Source organism: Chelonoidis abingdonii, chromosome 23 (assembly GCF_003597395.2).
Source record: "Chelonoidis abingdonii isolate Lonesome George chromosome 23, CheloAbing_2.0, whole genome shotgun sequence".
In the NCBI taxonomy this organism is placed as follows: Eukaryota; Metazoa; Chordata; order Testudines; family Testudinidae; genus Chelonoidis; species Chelonoidis abingdonii.
In genome coordinates, this window is record NC_133791.1 from 12,820,251 (window position 1) to 12,844,129 (window position 23,879).

Here is a 23,879-nt window from a genome sequence, read left to right on the forward strand (position 1 = left end):
TGAATAGTTGCCTCCACTCACAGCTTTGCAAAACTATAATAAGAACTACAGTTTTAAAAAAAAAAAGTTTTTAGAGCAACTGAAAGATTCAGAATTAGATCAGCAAAAGCAGACTTACGTTGTCCTTTCTGGGCTGTACTTATTCAGTCTCATATCAAAAAAGAGCCAGTGTCAGTCTCCAGGTAATAATATATTCCATGGTGATGTAATTTTTGCCTTTATTTTAATTTGACAGTTACGTTTCAGTATGATGTGATTTAGTGTTTAATACTGTAGATGTTGGGAATAAAAATGTAAGTATGTATATCTTTTAATAACAGCTTTCCACATTCTGAACAACACCACTATCCAGTTTAAGTTGGAAAAGATCCCAATAAACAGAGATTTAGATTTGACGTTCCCTTTGAGTAATGAAGACGTTGAAATATCAAGCATTATGAGAATCGAGGGGAAATTTGTCAACCCTCTTCAGGTATAATAATTGAATATTTACCAGTATTAATATAGATGTTTTACTCCACAGTTGAATATAGCCATTTTTTAATTAAAAGGCCTTTTTTGACGATCTAGAAGAATAATGTCAGGGACAGGGTTGTTTAGGGAACTGGAAAATGGAATATAGAATTCTACCTCTATATTGCCAGTTCAAATCTAACCCAGGGCAATGTCCAGAAGTTAGTACCATAAGGTATTTTGGTAGTCTGCTTGAAATGAGTTGATAGTTTTTCATTCCTAGTCATCCTCCGTCCACAGCACCAAGAACCTGCCCTACCATTGTCCTAATTGGCATACTTGTTAGGAATCTCAACAAAGATCAAGGATTCAATAATGTAACAGGGTTCATGTCCTGCCCCTCTTCCTGGGGTCCGCTTGCTACCCCCAGTAAGCCTCAGAGAGGCTTCAGGATTGTGCAATACCTGTGTCTTTATTTACTTCAAGTTATCTACCACCAGTGTCTGTCTATCTACAAACTTTACAGGATTAGTCACCTCCTTTACAGGCAGAGTCAGCCTTCAGCTAGGAGGCCTCCAGTTCCCTCCCTGACTGACTTCTCCCTGGCTGCCCCCCTGCCGTCTGGCTCCCTCCCAGCCTTTATAGCCCTTGGCTTGTCAGGCCAGCAGTTGTTGCCAATCCTCAGGCCGGCTTCAGGCCTTTTCCATCAGCCCCAATCTGTTTCTCTTGATTGGAGCTGGCTGGGCAGGGGCTAATTAGGTGCTTTTGCACCAGCACTCTGCTACAGACAACAACAGAAAGTTGGCTTTCCTCTCATCCCAGAAGTGTTCCCCAAGGTCAAGTTGTTTGGGCTGGTGTTGGGAAGCTTATACTGTTTCTGCCCATGCTGTACTTGTTCTGTCGATTTAAGCAGAAGAATTAACTCTTCAGCGCCGTCATTCTGGTAACTTTCACCAGCATTAATTAAAAAAAATCCAGTTCCTGCAAAAACTATGGCATGAAGTGGCATTTAGAAGATCAAATTGTTTCTGTAATTGAACACACAATTATCACTGATCAAAAAATTATATTTTTTCTCTTTGGGATTGAATCCCCTGATTTTTAGTTTGGTGTTTCCAACACAAGCTTTATGCTACTGGAGATGTTGAAATGTTGAATTTGTTGAACTGTTCAATTTGTGTACCAATTCCTGTGCTGTAGGCAGGATCTCTCTAGTGAGGCCTATGCTAGCTTCAATCTGAAACAGAATGTAGTGTATTTCAAACATTCCCCATGAATTGACCCTCACGTTGTTTTTAAAAAGGCTAATCCTCTGCCTGTGACATTGATTAATTGTTGTGGAAATTATGATGGTGTGACACGGAGGATTATGACTTCATGTGAAGAAGCAGCTGTAGAACAGATGAAATGTTAAGAATTTAAATGCCTTTTTCATGTGAATGTTCTTAAAAATCAAGTAACAATGGTGGAGGTGATGAATGGAGGGAAGCAAAGTAGATGCACCTAAGCAGTATTAATTCTGAGTAGAATGTTTTTCAAGATTTGCTATATGTTGTTTTCAGAACTTTAATGCAAGTTGATTGTTGGGGCCTAACATACTTGAAACAATGATATTTTAACATTTAAGAAAATGTGGAGATGTTTTTTACACATTTTGCTGAGCTTGGAAGATATTAATAGATACTAGACTTATGACTGTTTGTTTTTAAATGCAGGTGGTGTTAGCAAAACATGTATACGAGCAAGTTTTGCAAACCCTTGACAATTTAATTTACAACGAAGATTTGAATAAGTTTGCATCCAGTTCTACATCTTCAACTTGTCCTAGTTCTCCTTCAGTATCAGTTCGCAGTGTAGGTTCAGAGTTCTCAAATGAACGGAAGGAGAATGGATTGTTCAGCCATTCCAGCTTTTCTGCTGCTCCAAACAAGTCAATGCCTGTTAGGGAAACAAAATCTTTTACCCAGATTCAAGCAAACTTTCGTATTTCAGAACTCCAGGTTCAGTTATGTGGAGATCTTACACTTGGAGCACAAGGTCTGGTCAGCTTGAAGTTTCAGGATTTTGATGTTGAATTCGCTAAGGATCATCTGCATACTTTATCCATTCAGATTACCTTGCGTTCTTTGCTGATGGAAGACCTGTTGGAAAAAAGTCCAGACTCTATGCATAAGAATCTCATGGTGTCCCGTGGAGCACCCAAACCATCCAGTTTAACGCACAAGGAATATCTTTCCCAATCTTGCCCTTCAATATCCCATGTAGAGTATCCAGACATGCCACGTTCCCTCCCCTCCCACATGGAAGAAGCACCAAATGTCTTTCAGTTGTACCAAAGACCAACTTGTGCCTCCCGTAAAGCACACAAAGATGATGCTGATTCTGAGTATCCTTTGACTCCCCCACCTTCTCCGACATTAAACAAATCCAGGGTGCCTTCTGGAAAAAATAACTTTGATGATTCATTGGTTCATATCAATATATTCCTAGTGGACAAGAAACATTGTGAATTTTCTTCTCGCTATAACAAAATTAACCGTAGTGTGGATGTTGACTTCAACTGTCTAGACGTTTTAATAACTTTGCAAACCTGGGTGGTGATACTGGATTTTTTTGGGATTGGATCCACTGCTGATAACCATGCTATGAAGCTGCAGCCTGAGGATATTCAGCAGATGGTGAAGTCAGAAGCAAGTATCTTATCAACTTCTGAAGTTCAGGATCCTGTGAACACCAAGCTGAACCTTAAGGTACTAGAAATACAGATGCTGGACGTTGACCATGTTTGTCTCCATAACACATTGCTTTATGGAAATTTTAGTTGTATTTTAATTCAAGTTAACATTTTATATTTACAGCGGAGATCATTCATATGTATCCTATGTACAATATATCTAAAACCTATGTGGTAACTCCCAATTATACAAAAGTCTTTGGAAGGAAATACAAAATCTTTGCAAAATAGGGGATTAATAATAATGAATTTGCATTTTATGTCAATTTAGGGTAAGGGAACAGATTTGATTGTTAGAGAAAAGAGTTTTGGATATCCAGTGTTTGGAATACTGGAGTTTGCCTGTTCTGTGGTAATCAGAGTAAGAAAGACTGTCAACTACTCTGTAGTAGGAGAGTAGTCAGAGCCCCAATCCCACTCTCACCTCTGCAAGCCTTATGGGACACATCAGGAAGGCTTCCTACTCTTGTTAACCTTATCTGGCTGACTGGACCCCCAATAACTCATCACCCCAGCCATCCCAGATAGCTTATTACGCTCGGCAAAATTTGATGAACACATACATAGGGTCATCCACCCGTGTCACGGATGAACAAGCCTCATAAGGCCTCTGGGGAGAGGTTGGCTTTTTTGGGTCCCCAAAGAGCATCTTGAGAGTCACTGATGGCACCACGACCCCCTTGAGACTTGTATGTTCCACTCAAGTGGGCAGGTTTGAGGGCCCCTGCCAACCCTCAGGACGCTTGCCTGGGTTACGAATTAAGAAGGCCCTAATAAGTCTCCTTAAAAATTTGTGAAGGATGAGTGTTTGGGAGACCTCTGAAGAATCCTCCTAAGGAAGATTTGGGGGTTAAGCAATGGTCCTCAAGGCTTAGTGGAGCCTACAATCGTAGAGCTAATGTGGGTGGTTGATTGAAAATCTTAAGTTCCCTAAGGTGCAGCAGGTGCTCAGCCAGCTCCCTGAGACTTGCACTCAATGGGAGTTGAGAGGCCCCCAATGAATCTCATAAGACTAATCAGGTGGTTGTTGCACCCATCTAGGTCCCAAAGGCCCCAGTCAGAATTGGAGCTTCATTATGCTAGGTATTGTATAGACACATAGGAATGCAGTTCTTTCTCCAAGGTTCTTGCAGTCTAATTGTGACAAGGCACAAACATTAAGAGGGAAGGGGAAGGAGGACGAAGGTAATCATAATATATCCTTGTGGTTACATAGGATAACTGAGTGTACAACTTGAGGAGTTCTAAATCATTTGAATGTTTGTTTCTTTAATGTAAATAAATGTTTACTAAAAAAGATGACACCCACGTTCCAACCTACCCATTGTTAGTGCTTTGATTTCATTTAGGAGTTAGAGTAGAAATGTGTCTTTCATTTAGGAGTTAGAGTAGAAAAGGCATATGGAGCAGGATAGAGTAGTAGACTTAGACTTGTTCAGTTGGACGTTCCACGTATATTTGGTACTTGGAGGAAAGTGCAAAGGCAGCTGTGGGAGAAATGGAAAAATGGGTGGTTCAGACTGTTGTTGGAAGAGTGGACAATGCTGCAAGAGACTAGCAGATGTGGAAGGATGGGCAGAGTTGTGAAGAACCTTGAGAGTAAGGACAAAAACCTTGAACTTTATGCAATGGAGAAATGAATGACGATGAGGGATTCCAAAAAGGGGGTTCAGATCATCAGAAAGGCAGTCAAGGAAGATAGTCTTGTTGTGTGGAGGCTGTGAAGGGGACGATATGGGTGTTAAAGGCAAATGTTCTCACTCTTAAAATTGAATTTTTGTTTTCAATAACAGAGAGAAAGAGGGCTTTTGCCTCCCCCTTCTTTAGATCAGTTCAAAGTAGGTTCCAGTTATGTGATCATATTACATACTACTAATCTATTTCTTTTTGCTTGACCAGGTTCATTCCCTATCCTTAGTGTTGAATCAGATGACCAGTGAGCTAGCTAAAGCTAATGTGTCAAAACTTGTCACATATCTGGAAATGATTGGTGAGTATAGGTGGTAGTTAACATTTTAAAAAATGTATACAATTTAGAATGAGAGAAATCACTGCATTGGAATAATGTCTTGTACTGGTTTTCCTTTACTGGGAGTTTGTTTTTGCTTGTCAGATCAGGCAAATTTTAATGCAGACTTTCAGTGGTTAACTGGTATTGATTAAATCACTACATCAGGTAGCTCGCAGTGTTTTTTCACACATGACTTGTCCTGTATCACAGAGTGTTCCCTGCAAACACTGAAATAGGAATACCCTGTTAAGAGTCAAAACTACAGGGCTTACAGTTTCAAATCAAGGGGTTTAGAGATTAAGTAACTCCTGGTAGTTGGAGGTTCCACAGGTGAATAGAACCAGTTCATTTCCTGTAAATGACAATTTATATCCTGCCAGTCTAGTTTTTATAAATGAAAGATGGTTGTTGTGCACAGCTATTCTGTTTAAACAGTCTTGCAGCCATTCTTTTCCAGTCTTCTAAAATAACCTCATCCAGACTTGTGTATTGTCATATTTTAAAGTTAATTTCCAGCATGTTGTGCATAATAGGCTGCTAGGTTTGGAGGATTAATGTCACAGCAACCTCTTTTTGGAACTTTTGCATCACTTGTAGCACGCTGAACACTTAATTCTTGGTGCTGAGATCAGCTAGGATCTAAATCTGTTTAGTTTTTGAAACCATTTTTGTTCTGTTCTATAAAAAGTGACATTGATTTTTGTTTAGTTTTCAGAATATATACATCTCAAATTTTAGGCATGGGGTTGAAATGTAATGATTAGACTACATGTGCAAACCTTATTTTTGGCAGCATAAATTGTTTAGATTAGTACAATCTTTTTATTTTACTTGTAGGAGTGATTTGCTTTGATTTTTGGAATGTGAGATTTTGTGTTTTCCCATCTCTTTTGTTCAATAGTCTGTTAAAGGTCTAGGTTATCCTAGGTAAGTCCGCTGTACAGTAACAAGGGATTTACTACAGAAAGTTATTTAATATTAATGTTCTCAAAGGTAGATAATAAATAGTCATTCTTTTGTTTTTTAGATGGAGATTTAGCCCTGCAGGGAAGCGTTGGAAGCCTGTCCCTAAGTGATCTTACCTCTCATGGAGAGCTTTACAGAGAACGTTTCACTACAAGTGGTGAAGAGGCACTCATTTTCCAAACTTACAAGTATGAAATGGAACATTTTCTTGTTGCACAATGTTTAGCAGATTATTAAAACAAAATATCAGAAAACATTAGAATGTTCAGCTTATAAAGTGCTCTATCTTGAAAGCCTGTGATGTTAAAAATTTACTCTTGTATTTGTTATAAACTCTTTTTAGGGGTTTGACTGGTAATTTTAATTAATGTTGGGTATCTGTCACACACAGTAGGGTAGGAATTATTTTAAAATGTTGCTTATGGTTCTGTTGAGTGATTTGAAAAACGAAAAAGTTTGACTTATCCCTAAATAAAATAGCACTTGTTTTTTTGAACTGAACAGTTTTGTAATTTGTTACAGCTAATGTTAAACAAAGATTTTATTGATATTAGAGCAAAAGTAGACTTTTAAAGTTTAGAAAGCAGCATGTTGTGTAGATAAACACACTAGACCCCATCATGAGTTCTTTACAAAGACAAAGCTCCTGTTGACATATTGGGCAAAATTCTCATTTTAAGGAGCTCTCATCAGACCCATGATAAGTATATACAGGCAACCCTATGGTCCTCTTTAGGTTTAGCCTAGGGCTGTGTATGTGGTGTCCTCTAAAGGATGGAATATTTTTGTAGTGGCCGGCTACAGAGCATATATAAATGAGGAAGTGAGAAGGGAAGATATGTGGGAGAGGAGAGGGGACCTCTTTCAGTGTCACAATTCCAGCAGCCCTTGACCCTTCAGGGGGATCAACTAGTGTTATGATAAAAATCTGAACTATTCTAATCATATTTCGGTTTTTGTGTGTCCTCAAAACTTCCCATTCATTATAAATTATACCTCTGGTACCATTTATGAACTGCAACTGATCTCACTTACATTTTAGACTTAGGCTTTTTCAACATTATATACTTCCTAAAGCTTTTTGTGCTCAGTGTAAAATGCCATTTTGTGCTATCTTTTCTTCATATTCTGTCATTAGAAGATAAGTAGATTTAAAAATTGTTCAGACAGCATTAATATTAACTTAAATCAACAGTACACATTGAAATTCAGAGTTGAATGTTCTTTTTTTTTACCATCACTTATGACCTAAGTATTGTCATACATAGTACAGTAGTTGAGAGAGAAAATGTCACGGTTCTGGATATCTGGATATATTACCTACTAAGTTAAAGATAAAGTAGCAGTCAGAACTCAGAATTTCATTTTTTTTCTGCTAGCTTAATTTAATCATGGTGGTATTTATACATGCGTGGATTTAATGAAAAATTTATTCTTTCAAATTGTGCTCTAAGTTCAGTTTTTAATTGTGCAAGTGTAAGGAACTGTTAAACTTAAAATTGTCACTTTTCATTGAAACAGAATTTGCAAATGTTGCTGCTCAATTGTGAGTGAATTTAAAAATGTAGGAGTTTTTAATTTTTTTTTATTATCTTCAATATTTTATTTTTTTATCACAGATATGGGCGACCTGACCCTTTGCTACAAAGGGAATGTGATATTCGTGTCAGCTTGCGGATGGCATCAGTTCAGTATGTGCATACTCAGCGTTTTCAGGCTGAGGTGGTGTCTTTCATCCAACATTTCACTCAGCTTCAGGATGTCCTAGGGCGCCAGAGAGCAGCAATTGAAGGACAAACAGTATGTTGTTGTGTTGTTTTTTTTTTTAACATTTCTTTCTACAGTGTAGACATTCCTGGCCGTTGAAATACAGCATGCACTTTGTTTTACCACATCATCTCATAGTAACTTGAGAAGTATTAGGTTGTAGTGAGGTTTGATTTCCCAGTTTTACAGGAGATGCATAACACTATTAACATTAAATGTTATGAGGGATCTTATTTACTGGAAACCATTTCTGATTTTTTCCCCCCAAAATTATATTTTAAATGGGTGTGTGTCAGTGTACATTAGTGAGGCATGTCAGTGTATATTAATCCCTGTGATATGATAGCATATAACCTTTTGAAATCTTGACTCATGTTATATGACTGGGGCCAAGAAATGAAGATCAGTCAGTCTGCTACTGGCTGTCCTGTCAGTCACATCTGAATACTTGCAGGGGAGAGAGAGCTCAGTGGTTTGAGCATTGGCCTGCTAAACCCAGGGTTGTGAGTTCAATCCTTCAGGGGGCCGTTTGGGGAACTGGGGTAAAAATCTGGGGACTGGTCCTGCTTTGAGCCGGGGGTTGGACTAGATGACCTCCTGAGGTCCCTTCCAACCCTGATATTCTATGATTATGATAAATAAAATCATCAGTCTCACGTGGAAGTTCTAATTGGTGAATTTATCAGGAAAATGTATCCCAGCTTTGCAGGGGAATGGATTTGATGGCCTAATTGATCTTTTCAGTTTGTAACGTATGAAATCCTAAATTGTTCTCACTCTAACAATGAAAGTTAATCCTTACTCTATCTGGGTCTTATTTACTAGGTGACTAAATGTTATTTTAGTAATATAAATATTTTTTCAGAAATGTAATGGACTAATACACATGTAATGGGATAATACACATGACTGAAATGTTGGTGTGGATGGGTATTGTTTGCTCAGGAAGGATAGACGGGAAAAAGAGAGGAGGTGTTGCCTTATATATTAAAAATGTACACACTTGGACTGAGGTGGAGATGGACATAGGAGACGGAAGCGTTGAGAGTCTCTGGGTTAGGATAAAAGGGGTTAAAAAACAAGGGTGATGTCGTGCTAGGAGTCTACTACAGGCCACCTAACCAGGTGGATGAGGCTTTGTTTCAATAACTAACAAAATCATCCAAAGCCCAAGATTTGGTGGTGATGGGGGACTTCAACTATCCAGATATGTGTTGGGAAAATAACACCGCGGGGACACGCGGGGCACAGACTATCCAATAAGTTCTTGGACTGCATTGCAGACAACTTTTTATTTCAGAAGGTTGAAAAAGCTACTGGGGGGAAGCTGTTCTAGACTTGATTTTAACAAATAGGAGGAACTCGTTGAGAATTTGAAAGTAGAAGGCAGCTTGGGTGAAAGTGATCATGAAATCATAGAGTTTGCAATTCTAAGGAAGGGTAGAAGGGAGTACAGCAAAATAGAGACAATGGATTTCAGGAAGGCAGATTTTTGGTAAGCTCAGAGAGCTGATAGGTAAGGTCCCATGGGAATCAAGACTGAGGGGAAAAAAACAACTGAGGAGAGTTGGCAGTTTTTCAAAGGGACACTATTAAGGGCCCAAAAGCAAGCTATTCCGATGGGTAGGAAAGATAGAAAATGTGGCAAAAGACCACCTTGGCTTAACCACGAGATCTTGCATGACTACAAAATAAAAAGGAGTCATATAAAAAATGGAAACTAGGTCAGATTACAAAGGATGAATATAGGCAAAAAACACAGGAATGCAGGGGCAAGATTAGAAAGGCAAAGGCACAAAATGAGCTCAAACTAGCTATGGGAATAAAGGGAAACAAGAAGACTTTTATCAATACATTAGAAGCAAGAGAAGACAAGGACAGGGTAGGCCCACTGCTCAGTGAGGAGGGAGAAACAGTAACAGGAACTTGGAAATGGCAGAGATGCTTAATGACTTCTTTGTTTCGGTCTTCACTGAGAAGTCTGAAGGAATGTCTAACATAGTGAATGCTTATGGGAAGGGGTAGGTTTAGAAGATAAAAAAAAAAAAGAGCAAGTTAAAAATCACTTAGAAAAGTTAGATGCCTGCAAGTCCACCAGGCCTGATGAAATGCATCCTAGAATACTCAAGGAGTTAATAGAGGAGGTATCTGAGCCTCTAGCTATTATCTTTGGAAAGTCATGGGAGATGGGAGAGATTCCAGAAGACTGGAAAAGGGCAAATATAGTGCCCATCTATAAAAAGGGAAATAAAAACAACCCAGGAAAACTACAGACCAGTTAGTTTAACTTCTGTGCCAGGAAGATAATGGAGCAAGTAATTAAAGAAATCATCTGCAAACACTTGGAAGGTGGTAAGGTGATAGGGAATAGCCAGCATGAATTTGTAAAGAACAAATCGTGTCAAACCAATCTGATAGCTTTCTTTGATAGGATAACGAGTCTTGTGGATAAGGGAGAAGCGGTGGATGTGGTATACCTAGACTTTAGTAAGGCATTTGATACGGTCTCGCATGATATCCTTATGATAAACTAGGCAAATACAATTTAGATGGGCTACTATAAGGTGGGTGCATAACTGGCTGGATAACCGTACTCAGAGAGTAATTATTAATGGCTCCCAATCCTGCTGGAAAGGTATAACAAGTGGGGTTCCTCAGGGGTCTGTTTTGGGACCGGCTCTGTTCAATATCTTCATCAACGACTTAGATGTTGGCATAGAAAGTACGCTTATTAAGTTTGCAGATGATACCAAAACTGGGAGGGATTGCAACTGCTTTGGAGGACAGGGTCAAAATTCAAAATGATCTGGACAAATTGGAGAAATGGTCTGAGGTAAACCGGATGAAGTTCAATAAAGACAAATGCAAAGTGCTCCACTTAGGAAGGAACAATCAGTTTCACACATACAGAATGGGAAGAGGCTGTCTAGGAAGGAGTATGGCAGAAAGAGATCTAGGGGTCATAGTGGACCACAAGCTAAATATGAGTCAACAGTGTGATACTGTTGCAAAAAAAGCAAACGTGATTCTGGGATGCATTAACAGGTGTGTTGTAAACAAGACACGAGAAGTTCATTCTTCCACTCTACTCTGCGTGGTTAGGCCTCAACTGGAGTATTGTGTCCAGTTCTGGGCACCGCATTTCAAGAAAGATGTGGAGAAATTGGAGAGGGTCCAGAGAAGAGCAACAAGAATGATTAAAGGTCTTGAGAACATGACCTATGAAGGAAGGCTGAAAGAATTGGTTTATTTAGTTTGGAAAAGAGAAGACTGAGAGGGGACATGATAGCAGTTTTCAGGTATCTAAAAGGGTGTCATCAGGAGGAGGAGAAAACTTGTTCACCTTAGCCTCTAATGATAGAACAAGAAGCAATGGGCTTAAACTGCAGCAAGGGAGATTTAGGTTGGACATTTAGGAAAAAGTTCCTAACTGTCAGGGTGGTTAAACACTGGAATAAATTGCCTAGGGAGGTTGTGGAATCTCCATCTCTGGAGATATTTAAGAGTAGGTTAGATAAATGTCTATGTGGGATGGTCTAGACAGTGTTTGGTCCTGCCATGAGGGCAGGGGACTGGACTCGATGACCTCTTGAGGTCCCTTCCAGTCCTAGAGTCTATGAATCTATGAATACTCTGAAAATATACAAACATCTTGGAATTCTATTGGAAGATAACAGCCATTTTCATAGCACATCTTCTTTTGATTATGACAAATACATGAGAATTTTGGATTTTGTATAAAAAATTTCTCATAACTTTTTTGGCACATTTATACATGTATTTGTGGAGCTTGTTTGTGTCACGAAATGAAGAGAGATTACATATGGTTAATTTGTTTTTCACTGGCCTCTGGGAGGAAGGAAATTGATTTATATTGTGCTTTTGTCTGACTGTAAGGGTAAGCTCTGAAGGTGAAACAGTAAATGCTGGCTCAAATTCCCTGTTTTCTGAATTTAGATTGGTACTTGTCTGTGTTGCAAAGAATGCCTGATTCTTTCTGGAATCCTTAATCCTTGTTGGTTTAATTAGGCTGATTTGAAGTAGATGGGTAAAAGCTCCCTTTCGTTTACTGATCAAATTTCAGCCTGATCTGTTTTCACTAATAAAGAGCTGATGAAAAGTGTTGTCAGCTGTACTGATTTACAGATGTGATTATTTACTTACTTTCAATCTGGCTGTAAACAAGATGACTGTAAACAAGAATTTGTAGGTAAACTGAAGTTTAGATTTTTTTTAATATAGTTCAGTTTTACTTCAGTGTACCATATTAATACATACTTGAGTTTTGCTGGGACTGTAAAATGTTTTATGCTTTACTCTTGTCTTCCACATGACTTCTGGCTTGTTTTCACAGTGTTTGTCGCAGCCCTTTCTTTCCAGACGAGTCATGTGTTTCTCTATAGTTTAAACAAGAATTCACTATTGTAGGTTGGGAGAAAATTTAGAATTTCTCAGATTTATGTCCATCTATATATAGTTATTTGGTCTTTATATTAATTTATCAGCATTTGTCAGTAAATTAGCCAATTTTTAATTGGAGTGCCTCTGAATGTATTTTAATAATACAATGGCCAAGAGCCATAATAGGAGGAAGCTATTTCATATTAGATGTTAGAGGAAGTAGAAATAAATCTAATCTTTTAAAAATTTATATAAAGAGAGATTACAAAAATGACCAGCGGTATTACAGGATTACCAGAAATGGTTACATCCTGGTAAATTATTCTGTGGCACTTCAAAGTATCTTTTAAATTGTTATGTTCATTCCACCAGGTGAGAGATCAGGCACAGCGAACTTCCCGAGTTTTTCTTGACATTGAAGCTGGTGCTCCTGTCCTGCTTATCCCTGAGAGCTCCAAGTCTAACAATCTTATTGTGGCTAATCTTGGTAAACTAAAAGTCAAGAACAGGTTTCTCTTTGCAGGCAGCCCAGGTACCTTCTCATTAAAAGACAAGGTAAGAACAATTTTGTATATTACCTTTCTGAATTGAAAGAATATCTCCTATTGATGTTGTGTATATTGTTTTGCTGCTAATAAAATTGTGTCAGAATATTGAATGAGATATAGAAGTCCTTCAATTCCTTTGTGCAGCTGCCAGTCCTCTTCCAATAATTAGTCATTAATGTCAGGATCTGAGCCAGCTGTCATAAGTCAGACAAAATTCCCATTGGGTCAGTAGAGACAAGTTGGGCTAGAGCTCCAATAATAACTAGAACATCTTTGTTAAGCCAGGAGTTCGAGAGCAGAAGTGGTGTGATCTATTTTCTCCTTCCTCCCCATCCGCTTTAACAAAGCCAAGCATGTATTCTTTGGTGGAGAGCAAAATTAAGCGAAAGTGATATTGAGAAGGGCAGCAATGTAATTTGTGTAAGGGAATGTATGTGGAACCCTCCTATTCCGTCTCCACCTCTGAAGTGGGTTGTTTGGGATCAGTTACTTATAGAAAGCAGCATTTGGCAGGAGAAATGGAAAAGGGCTGACAGACTGAGATTGCAGCTCAAAAATTAGCTGGTGTCAAACGCTGTTCCCCCTTCTACTGATGTTCAGAAATGTTGTTCCACTGGTTTGGACAGTGGACTAGTAGCAAACTGAGATCGATCCCTTGCTTTCGGGATGCTTGATGCCTCTGATCCTTTATCCTCACTTCTTCCCCAAACTGTGGCTGAGATGGCCATCAGGGAATGTGAGATGTGTCTACTACAAGGTGTTAATGAAATTCTAATAGAGAATTGACACGCTGCAATGTTGCTGTATGAACAGATTAAAATGGGATTTACATTAATATTTGGGGATTAGGGAGAAGCTATGTGAATGTCAATCACTAACTTTTTGCATAAGCAGTTGTATTAATAAATGTTGAATAATAGAAGATATGTGTATCATTTGGGGCCTTTAATTGAATTTTTTCCCCCTTGCCTATCATTTATTTTTGAGGATTTGATTTTGCAAAGCAGTGCATATGAGGATCCCATTTTATGTGAGGTATTAATACATCTTTGCAGAGGTATTAAGTGCTCATTTAAAGAAAAAAGATCATTGTGGAATTCAGCACTTATTCACATAATATAAAAAAAATTAATTTATATATTAAAAAAAAGGTGCATTTTTTGTTGTTGTTGCAGTGATTTTGTAGAATTCCACAAGGATTGGATTTGGGTTTATTTTGCAGTGTTCTTACACTTATTTCTCCTTTTAAGTCTTTCACACATGCCTGAAGATGACCATGTTTGGATTTTTACATAACTTTGTGGATTCATGGGTGTTGTGATACAGTTTTTTTGGGTTGCATGTTCTTTCTTTAACTTTTTTTTTTATTAATTAGGAATATAATGAAAGTTGCATATAAAAAATCCTGTCCAAAAATGCCTTAAACTTTTACAGCTAGAAAAATTCCTAATTTAAAGCTAAAAGGAAGGTTTTGAGGGAAAACTTAAAGATATGGAAATTACTTAATGGCTTCTGAAAGGGGGAGGCATTCTGTAACTTCTCAAATACAGTACAAAAGTGAAAGAGCAAATTCTAGTAGTAACACTGTAGGGGCAGGTAAGTGAGAAATCCAAGACTACTGAAGCAAATGGGGAAAATAGGTGGTAATTAGCTCAGGCAGGTGAAATGTTAAATCTAAGGGGTGTATTTAAAAAAATCAACAACAAATCCCCAAGCCCACAAAGATAACTTTGAATTGGATTTGGGATATACAGAAGGTGTGTGTAACCCCAGTAGTGTTCAGTGAGAAGTATACAAGTATTAAAGGGGGAAATAGACCCCATAACATTAACATGTTTTTAGTTCATTTCCCACTGTTCAGAAAACCCAGACAAATTAAAAAACAAACAACCAACCTTTCATGTAGGTTTGAACTAGTAGGTCCCTTGCAACCCTCCGATGTTAGATGCTGTCTTTTGAAGATGGAAAGCTTTAGTGCATGAAACTTTTACAAGCTGAGTGAAGAAAAGATATAATACTAAACATAAACATGAACAAAGCTCCTCTTCGTTCTGGGGAATTGTAATGGTAAAGATGAGAGGTTAGTCTGAGGCAAAGAGATTTGGGTTTTTTAAGATGTTTACTAGTGGGGAAAAACAGCAAAGAGTCCTGTGGCACCTTATAGACTAACAGAAGTTTTGGAGCATGAGCTTTCGTGGGTGAATACCCACTTCGTCGTTTGCTGCTTTTACAGATCCAGACTAACATGTCTACCCCTCTGATAGTAGTGGGAAGTTATCTTAAATTGTTTTGCTGCACTTAGGATGCATTTTTATGTCATGTCAGAGGTGCCTAGAGCATATAGAAAGGCACCATTTTTAACATTTCTATAAATGAATGAATACATTATGATTTTTGTAGTAATTTGCTGTTCACAGTATTCCTCATGATTATGAAGAGAATATGATTATGAAGAGTAGTTACTATGCTTTCAAAAATTCTTATTTTTTTTAATCTATAGCAGTCGTCATTTTACCCAAGTGAGCAAAGCCCTGAAAATAATTAGCACAAAATTGATCATAAAATGTATGCAGTCTGACACTTCCAGCTATATCAGAAATATCCAAAATACAACCCCCTTAAAAATAATAATTTTTAAAGAAATATTTTTCTGAAACCTTAAAAATTAATCTGTGTAGATTTTTCACTCCTATTTTTCTAAATGTATTGTACTGTAAATCTTATTGTAGTGAAAAATTAAGAGATTTTTTTACAAGTAAGGGCAAAGAGCTTATGTGTGATCATATGACTTCGTTTTGGAGCTGTTATAATATTTAAGGTGGGCCACAATTTTGAGTGACATTTTTTTCCCCAAATAGATGACTTTGTTTATGGTTAGTGGTTATATCACAGCTCCTACCCTTTATACTTTTTAGAAAATTACTTCATGAATATTCTATGTATTAATCTATTTTAAAATTAGAAGTCCAATCTCTATTGTAAATGACTGTATTCCTTTCCTTAGCAGGGTTCTGTTCCATTTTCTTCACCACTGGGAACCCCAAAACACAGCACAAAGAAAACAACAAGTGCAGATGAATCTAAGGGGGTCATGAGCCTGAAAGAAGGGTTATTCATGAAATCATCTTCTGGAACAAATATTACGAATCTGAAAAGTGAGTCTGGACTGAGTACATTGACTAAGCAGCAAGGACAACCATCAAAATCACGTGTTGCACAAATCTCTGACAGTCCAGGTACATGAGAGATAATAGAACAGCCTACTTAACTTTTCTTCCTTTTAATGTCAGTTATTCATTTTAGTCTAGGAGATACCTTATATGGCATGGTTACTTCATGGTTTTAGGGTGTAGGGTGTAGGAATGTCTGTCCTTCCTTTTTGTACAGTTTGTAGTTAAATTTCATTTCACTGTACCATAATACTATTGATAACAGAAGCCTAGGAACAGAAAGGCATTTGAGTGCCATGATGGGAAAAAACCTAGATAGATTTGCCTATCCACTGCTTGCCTGCAGAGTTGTACTTCAAAATCTAAGGCTTCATTTAAGTTTTTAAAAGAGATTTTAATGAAATATGAAAACATAAAAATGTTTCCAGTACATTAGGTCCTATGTTGTTTGTTTTGATAGTCAATTTATTGTATGCTCTCCCATATTTTCAGGCCACAGGTTTTCGTATTGGCAGGAGATAACTGCATAATAGAGGAAAGAGGAAGCTGAAGGTTTGGGGGCAGAGTAGCGGACATTTGGGATTTTGGTTTCTGGGAATGAGTAATAAGCAGTTTAGATTTGAGGGCATGAGTTAGTTAACAGTGTTCAATCCAACTCCCACCAAAGTCAGTGGAAGTATTTCTGTTGTCTTCAGCGGGAATTAGATTGAGCTTCAAATGATCAGCAGTGATATAATTAACAATGTTGTGATTTGTACATTTATTTTTAGGTTTCAGAATTAACAACTCATTGAGAAGAGTGGGGAAGTTTACAAGGTGGCTCTCCCCCCAACACTTTGTCTGGAAATTCCAGAAAGATGTTACTACACGATTCGTGTTTTTAAAGTTATGTTTGCAATCACAAGGATTAGAAACATAACTTTTGCCTAAACATGAAAGTTTAATTCTGGTGCACAGTTTTGCTGCATGAGATGGATTCCATGACACATTCTGCACCCACATAATTAAGGAATTCATGGTATAATACCTATGAGTTAATTCTTAAGTGCATCAAATGCCCCAGTGTTGGATGCAGCAGCATAAGAACATAAACAGAACAGAATTATTTCCATAATAAAGTCAACTTTCTTCTGCAATAAAGTTGGTGGTTTCATTAGTTCAGACTGTTTAATCTTGCTTGATATATGGATCTTGTGTATTCTTACAGAGGATCATATCTGCCTGTTAGATTGCATTGTGGTTGATCTGCAGAACATGGACATCTTTGCTGCAGAGAGATACTCTAGGGAGTATTCTAAGGCTATGGAGGACACCAGTGCAGATCTGACCTTCCCTTCCTACTTTGTCAGACAGACAGGAGGAAGTCTCTTAACAGAACCTTTTGGATTGAAGCTGCAAGTAGAGAGAAACTTAGACAAGTGAGTTTTAGTTATCTGGATAATTTCATACTCTATACTATGGTTTAATGTATATTGTTAACTCCACAACAGATTATATAGTTTAGATTCTTACCCTATTTTTACTGATATTTTGAAATATTCTTACCCATGTTACACAGCCCAGCAGTTTGTAAGTAAATATGATAAGGAGCACTTCACACTATAGTTTTTGACATGTATTTGAAAATAAGGACAAAAAAGATCAAATTTAGGTGCCTAGGATTAAATAATTAAATTCATATTGAAGCACCGAAGTATGTTCCTTGATTTTCAGAAGTGCAGAGTACCTGCATTTGGCATTGACTTCGGTTGGAATGATTGAATGCTTAGCATCTCTGAAAAACAGGCCACTTATCACAAAAGCCTCCATACTCCACTTAAGAGCTCTGAGGCTGAGTATGCTGTCTTTCACTGAAGTTTCTAACGTGCCCAATAAACTCTTCTCCCAATCCTCTCCTGTGCCCCCCCCCCCGCTTTTCCCATCAGCAGAAACCCCACTTCTCTCTTATTCTTACCCTCTCAACTAACTTTCCTTCCTAATGCAGAAGTGGTTTTAATTACCCTTTCCCTCCACTGGTTCCACTCTGACCTCCTATTTGTTTTTCCTGGCCTGTTCTTCCAATGTACTCTGCTTTCCATCAGCTGGTTCTAAGCCTGAGTGGAAGGAGTTAGAGGGTATTTCAAGAAAGCTCTCAGCAGTGCAGAGGCAGGGCCAATTAGGAATTGTTCCAAACAAGAATCCTCAGTCAGCCCCAATCATCTGAGGGTCAGAAACCCATTCATACAGGCACAAGGCCCTTAGCAAATCCCATCCCACAAACCATGGAAGTGGGAGCAGTGTGCAAAGTACTTAACACTTGAAGCGGGGGTGGTATTAAAAGTTAGCGTTTTGGGTTTTTTAGTAAGTGTTTTTAAAAAAAGCTTTAGGCATTTTCTTGAGCATCTATAATTCTTATAATGATTTTATATTTATGTAGAAAGTAGTCAAGAACTTTGGTAATTTTTAGGCTTAAAGTAAAATTTTCAAAAGCTCTTAAGCGATTTAGGTGCTTCAGTCAGACCCATTGACATTCAGTGAGACTTCAGCACCTAAAGGACTTAAGTGCTTTTGAAAATTTTACCTTAAAACACTTAAACACAGTAATGAGTCTATGATTTGTCACTTAAATTGGTGATGTGTCTTGGATGGAAGAAAATCTGCCATCTTCTCGTATACCATTGAAACCCATATCTGGATGAGAGATGCTGCAGTTCAGTCAGGGAAGTGGTACTCTTTCTGTAAAACTGTTTTCTGTTAGATAATTGGTTGTTTGTTTTCCCGGGCAGTAGGCATTGCAATTCAAGGTTTTATGGCATAGATTCTTTCTCTTTTGTAGGGAGATGAGTCATGCAGTTCCAGACATATCAATTCATGGCATTCTGTCATCAGTCCATTGCTCTCTGGATCTGAGTAAATATAAACTGATTCGAGGACTATTGGAGAATAACCTTGGGGAACCTATAGAAGAGTTTATGCGACCTTATGATCTGCAGGATCCAAGAATTCATGTGAGAGAAACTTTGAGTTCTATTAGGTTAAAAACATGTGCAAAAAAATCCTGTCTAGAGTTTGTTAAAAGACACTGTTTCACTGGTAGGTAAAAGTTCTACTGGAAGAACGATGGTGGTTGTGAAGTTCTCTGTTTGAATGTGTTTGGGAATGCTCTGTTGTCCCAGGAGCAATTAGAGGAATAAGGGGGAGCATGTGAGTCATTTCTATCACAACCTGCTATTGTCACTGCTTGTTTCAGAGATGTTTTGGAAAGAGATTATGAACAGTAGTAATTGTCCATGGATGGTAGTGGCATTTAAACAGGCTTGCTGATTTAAAAGAAAAAAAAAGTGTTCAATGTTATAACAAATATGAGAACTGTGAGTTTTAGTGAAAACTCTAGTGTGGTTTTTCTTAAATGCCTTGTAGCAAGAGCCCTGAATGTCCCCTGCTCATTAGGCACAGCATCAAATACCATCCTTCCAGGGAAGGGAATTAATTGGAATTGAAAATGTAGTTGGGTTGCTGTTTCCTTTGGGGCTTTGGTGAAAAGCCTGGCATGGAGAGTACTTTATATAAAATAAATAATTTCGTTGCCTGTGAAACAATTTCATTTAAGTTCATTATAGAAGGAATTTAAAATTCTTTTTTATAAAACCAATAGAGCAGGTTAGTGGACATGACTGTGGAGCTGAATTGCATTTGTTCTAGTTTGTGGTTCTAAACTTGAATTTTCCTGAAGTACGTTAATCAAGTTTAAGTTGAGAAAACACTGTCTATGGCCTCATAAATGTTTGCTTATTTTGCTCATTAGAAAATTCTTAAGTCAAGGATCTGAAATAACCAAGGTGTTTTTATAGGGAATCTTGGTGTTTTTCATTTTCAGACTGTGCTGAGTGGAGAAGTATATACCTGTATGTCTTTCCTTATTGACATGGTTAATGTGAGTCTGGAACTGGTTGAGCTTAAAGGAAAGGATAGACTCAGCTCATTAGCCAGGTATGGCTTTGATTGCTCCTTTTAGTCTAAATTAATGCTTATTAAGTGTAATAATTTTCTTAACATTATGATATGAAGGAAATAAAGTATGCTGATTTATTATACAAATTGATAGTTAAATATTTGTACAGAATGCATAAATTAGATGGAGTCTGAATTAGATGGTTTGATGGGAAAGTATTGTATTACTCTAAACCTCTTAATTTCCTTGCCTCTCCCAAGTTCTATTCTGGAATAAGAACAGTCACCTAATAGTTGAGCTTTGCGAGAAAAACACAAGTGTTTAAATTCCAGATGGGTTGACTCAGCCCTTTATCCTTCCAAGACAGATGGGATTCCATGCAATTTGGGAGTTGAAGGACTTTCAGGTTAATCCTTAAAAACAAAAGTCGCATCTGCATTTCATAGACACTTGAGATTCCATGGCTCTTTTTGTTTGTAGGAGTATATGTAGAAAGAGTCTTAACAATTAATTATTTTTCTTTTCATTTAAATCTGCCAGATTTGACTTTAAGAAATCCAAGTTGCTTTTTGAGAGTTTCTCAAATCAAACAAAATCTGTTAACTTGGTTTCACATTCTATGATGGCATTTGACACTCGTTATGCTGGGCAGAAGACCACCCTAGGCGTGCCCAATGTGTTCAACTGCATCTTTCAGTCATCAAAGAACAGTAGTAATAAAGGAGCAATACAGATTGAGTTGCATTTCAGGTAGGTGAATCCAGGAGCTCTTTTCTTTATATCATAGTGGTGTATGAATGCATATATACAAAAAAATATTCAGTGTTACTGAAGTGATGTCAGTCAACAAGAGAGACAAGGTGGGTGAGGTAATATCTTTTATTGGACCAACTTCTGTTGGTGAGAGATAAGTTTCGAGCTTACACCAAACTCCATTTCAAGTCTAGGAAACTTACTCACAGTGTCACAGCTAAAGACAAGATGGAACAGATTTTTTTAGTGTAAGTAGTTAACACGTCAAGGGACAATTCAAGGTGAAGTGGCTTTTATAATCAGAGAACATCAGTATTTCTTCATCATAAACTCTTCTTTACCCTTATGTTTTGTAATTTTTAAAAAAATTACCTCCCTACAAATGAAGTCCTTATTACATATATATACACATACATACATATGATATGTATTTAAATTATTGAATTTTTATTCAAAGGGATTATGTACCTGCAGTTAAAATAACTTTCCAGTAGATGTCGCTCTTTCCTCTTTTGGAGAGTTAAATAAATCCAGAAATGGCGCCTCATCTACATAACATATTTCAACAGTAAACACCCATGCTCCGTCATGTAAGTGGGCATTTAGAAGTTTGAGTTTTGTCCAGTTCTAATTATATGTTGTTTGAAATGGAAGGTACCTTGTGATAATGTAACCATGTAAGAAAAATGCATGTATTTTGTACATGGCAACATTTAGAGTTCTAAATGTAACATCATTTTATTATTTTTTTATAAGTGGGTGTGTGTTTGTCTCATTGGTTAAAGGAAGGGAAAGGGGAGTAAGACTGGTGATGTATTCCAAATCCTGGCACAGATTCACTGATTGAACTGAGACAAGACATTTAACCTCAACTCTTTCACGCTTCATAAAATTAGTGTGATACCTCATAGTGGTCTTGTGCAGCTCAATTAATGTTTGTAAAATGCTTTGAGCTCTTCTTATGAAAGTCACTAGAGAACGTAGACTGATACCAGTTTTTGTAGTATATTGCATTAACAGTTCATGATACATAAGCTTTTTGAAGGCCTGTATCTTATAAGACTGTAACAGGTACTGTGTAAATATCAATTTTGTTACATAGGTTCAAGGAATATATTGTACTGTAACTGTGTAGAATAAAGTGGATCAGGAACATGTGATGGCTTTGTCTATTTCAGTGGCTCTCAATCTTTCCAGATGACTGTACCCCTTTCAGGAGTCTAATTTGTCTTGCGTACCCCCAAGTTTCACTTTACTTAAAAACTACTTGCTTACAAAATAAGACATAAAAATATAAGTGTCCCAGCACACTTTTTTTTACTGAAAAATTGCTTACTTTCTTGTTTTTACCATGTAATTATAAAATAAATCAATTGGAATATAAATATTGTACATTTCAGTGTATAGTATACAGAGCATTATAAACAAGTCATCATATTAAATTTTAGTTTATACTGACTTCACTAGTGCTTTTTATGTAGCTTGTTGTAAAATTAGTCAAATATCTAGATGCTTTGATGTACCCCAGGTACACCTCTGCTTCTCCCAGGGGTACACTGGTCTATTTGAAGTAACTTAGAATAGCTACAGATGTTTAGCAAGAACAATTATTATAGTTATACTGGAGATTTTCAAATGTCGTGCTCCATATAATCCTAGGAAATGGTTGTGGCTGACCCTAGTATTTGTGTAAAAGGGGAGTTAGTTTGAACATTAAAGATTTAGCTTTGTTGAGATCACATAATATGAAATATAGTGCAAATGATCAGTAACTATCTATATACTATCTATTTTATACTTTTTCATTGCTGAGTATCTTCTTGGCACTAGATAAAAGATTTTGCAGGGTTAAGTGATAGTCTTACCCTGGCTCTTGCCTTAGGAAATAATCCAAAGAACCAGTGAGGGTGAAAGGATTTTACTGTTAAAGGTTGGGAATGTATGTCACTTCTCACAAAAGAATTATGGTTCTTTAGGGATTGTACAGTTCCGAGTGTGTCAGACAATAGATTCATGGGTATTGAAATACTTGAAATATTTTCCATTTAACATGACAAGACATAATTGACATTCTAGATAATTCAGTCAAATTTTTTGTCCCTCCAGAAGGGATATTCAAAATGTGGTGCTAAAAAGTTCGGTTAGGGTAGCACTTTTTTTGAATGACAAAGAAGCTGCCTGTGCTACTAAAAGGAGACATGTTATATTTCTAATCTTTCTAAGAGGCATTGAGCCAGGTTTAAATTTCACACACACTACATCAGAAGTGATACTGAACAGACTTTTAAAAATCTCTAATAGATTCCAGAAAACTACATGTAAGCAGATTATATTCACATAAAATCCACTATATTACCTGTTAGACTCATAGACTTTAAGGTCAGAAGGGACCATTACGATCATCTAGTCTGACCTCCGGACAATGCAGGCCACAGAATCTCACCCACCCACTCCTGTATCAAACCCCTAACCTATGTCTGAGTTATTGAAGTCCTCAAATCGTGGTTGGAAGACCTCAAGCTGCAGAGAATCCTCCAGCAAGTGACCCATGCCCCATGCTGCAGAGGAAGGGGAAAAACTTCCAGGGCTTCTGCCAGTCTGCCCTGGAGGAAATTTCTTCCCGACCCCAAATATGGCGATCAGTTGAACCCTGAGCATGTGGGCAAAAACCCTGAGCATGTGGGCACCTGATACATAGATCCTTAATATCAAAATTAATTCCAAGGTGGGAAGTCATATACTAGAACTAAAGAACACATTTTACTGCATGTGAAATTGATAAGATACAAGCTCTTCTTTTTTTTTTATTAGATCTACTAAGGATTCCTCCTGTTTCACAGTTGTTCTGAACAACCTCCGTGTATTTTTAATATTTGACTGGTTGCTGCTTGTTCATGACTTTCTACGTACTCCCAGTGATGTTAAAAAACAAGATAATCTGACTTCTTCCCGACAACGCAGTTCTAGTTGTGAAACAACTGTCGTTCCGAAAACCGTAAAGAGTGGAGTAGTTACAAAACGTTCCTCTCTCCAGGTGACTACTGAAAAACAACTGGAAGTCAAGATTAATGTAACGGGTAAATACATACTGTTTTATGCTTACACAAATGAGAATAGACTGTTTGCCTTTAGGAGCTGTCAAATT

The 23,879-nt window shown here is 37.5% G+C and overlaps 1 protein-coding gene across 1 annotated transcript in view; it reads left to right on the top strand.

Annotated features, from left to right (window-relative positions):
• The window catches only part of VPS13D (vacuolar protein sorting 13 homolog D), a 192,371-nt gene that overhangs the window by 26,393 nt on the left and 142,099 nt on the right, over positions 1 to 23,879 (top strand). The window contains exons 20-31 of the mRNA XM_075060347.1: positions 321 to 472; positions 2,169 to 3,203; positions 5,087 to 5,177; positions 6,226 to 6,352; positions 7,784 to 7,964; positions 12,705 to 12,887; positions 15,885 to 16,116; positions 17,258 to 17,468; positions 18,866 to 19,037; positions 19,907 to 20,019; positions 20,522 to 20,731; positions 23,546 to 23,811. Coding sequence (XP_074916448.1) covers positions 321 to 472; positions 2,169 to 3,203; positions 5,087 to 5,177; positions 6,226 to 6,352; positions 7,784 to 7,964; positions 12,705 to 12,887; positions 15,885 to 16,116; positions 17,258 to 17,468; positions 18,866 to 19,037; positions 19,907 to 20,019; positions 20,522 to 20,731; positions 23,546 to 23,811 — 2,973 coding nt within the window. The remainder of the gene's footprint in view (positions 1 to 320; positions 473 to 2,168; positions 3,204 to 5,086; positions 5,178 to 6,225; positions 6,353 to 7,783; positions 7,965 to 12,704; positions 12,888 to 15,884; positions 16,117 to 17,257; positions 17,469 to 18,865; positions 19,038 to 19,906; positions 20,020 to 20,521; positions 20,732 to 23,545; positions 23,812 to 23,879) is intronic.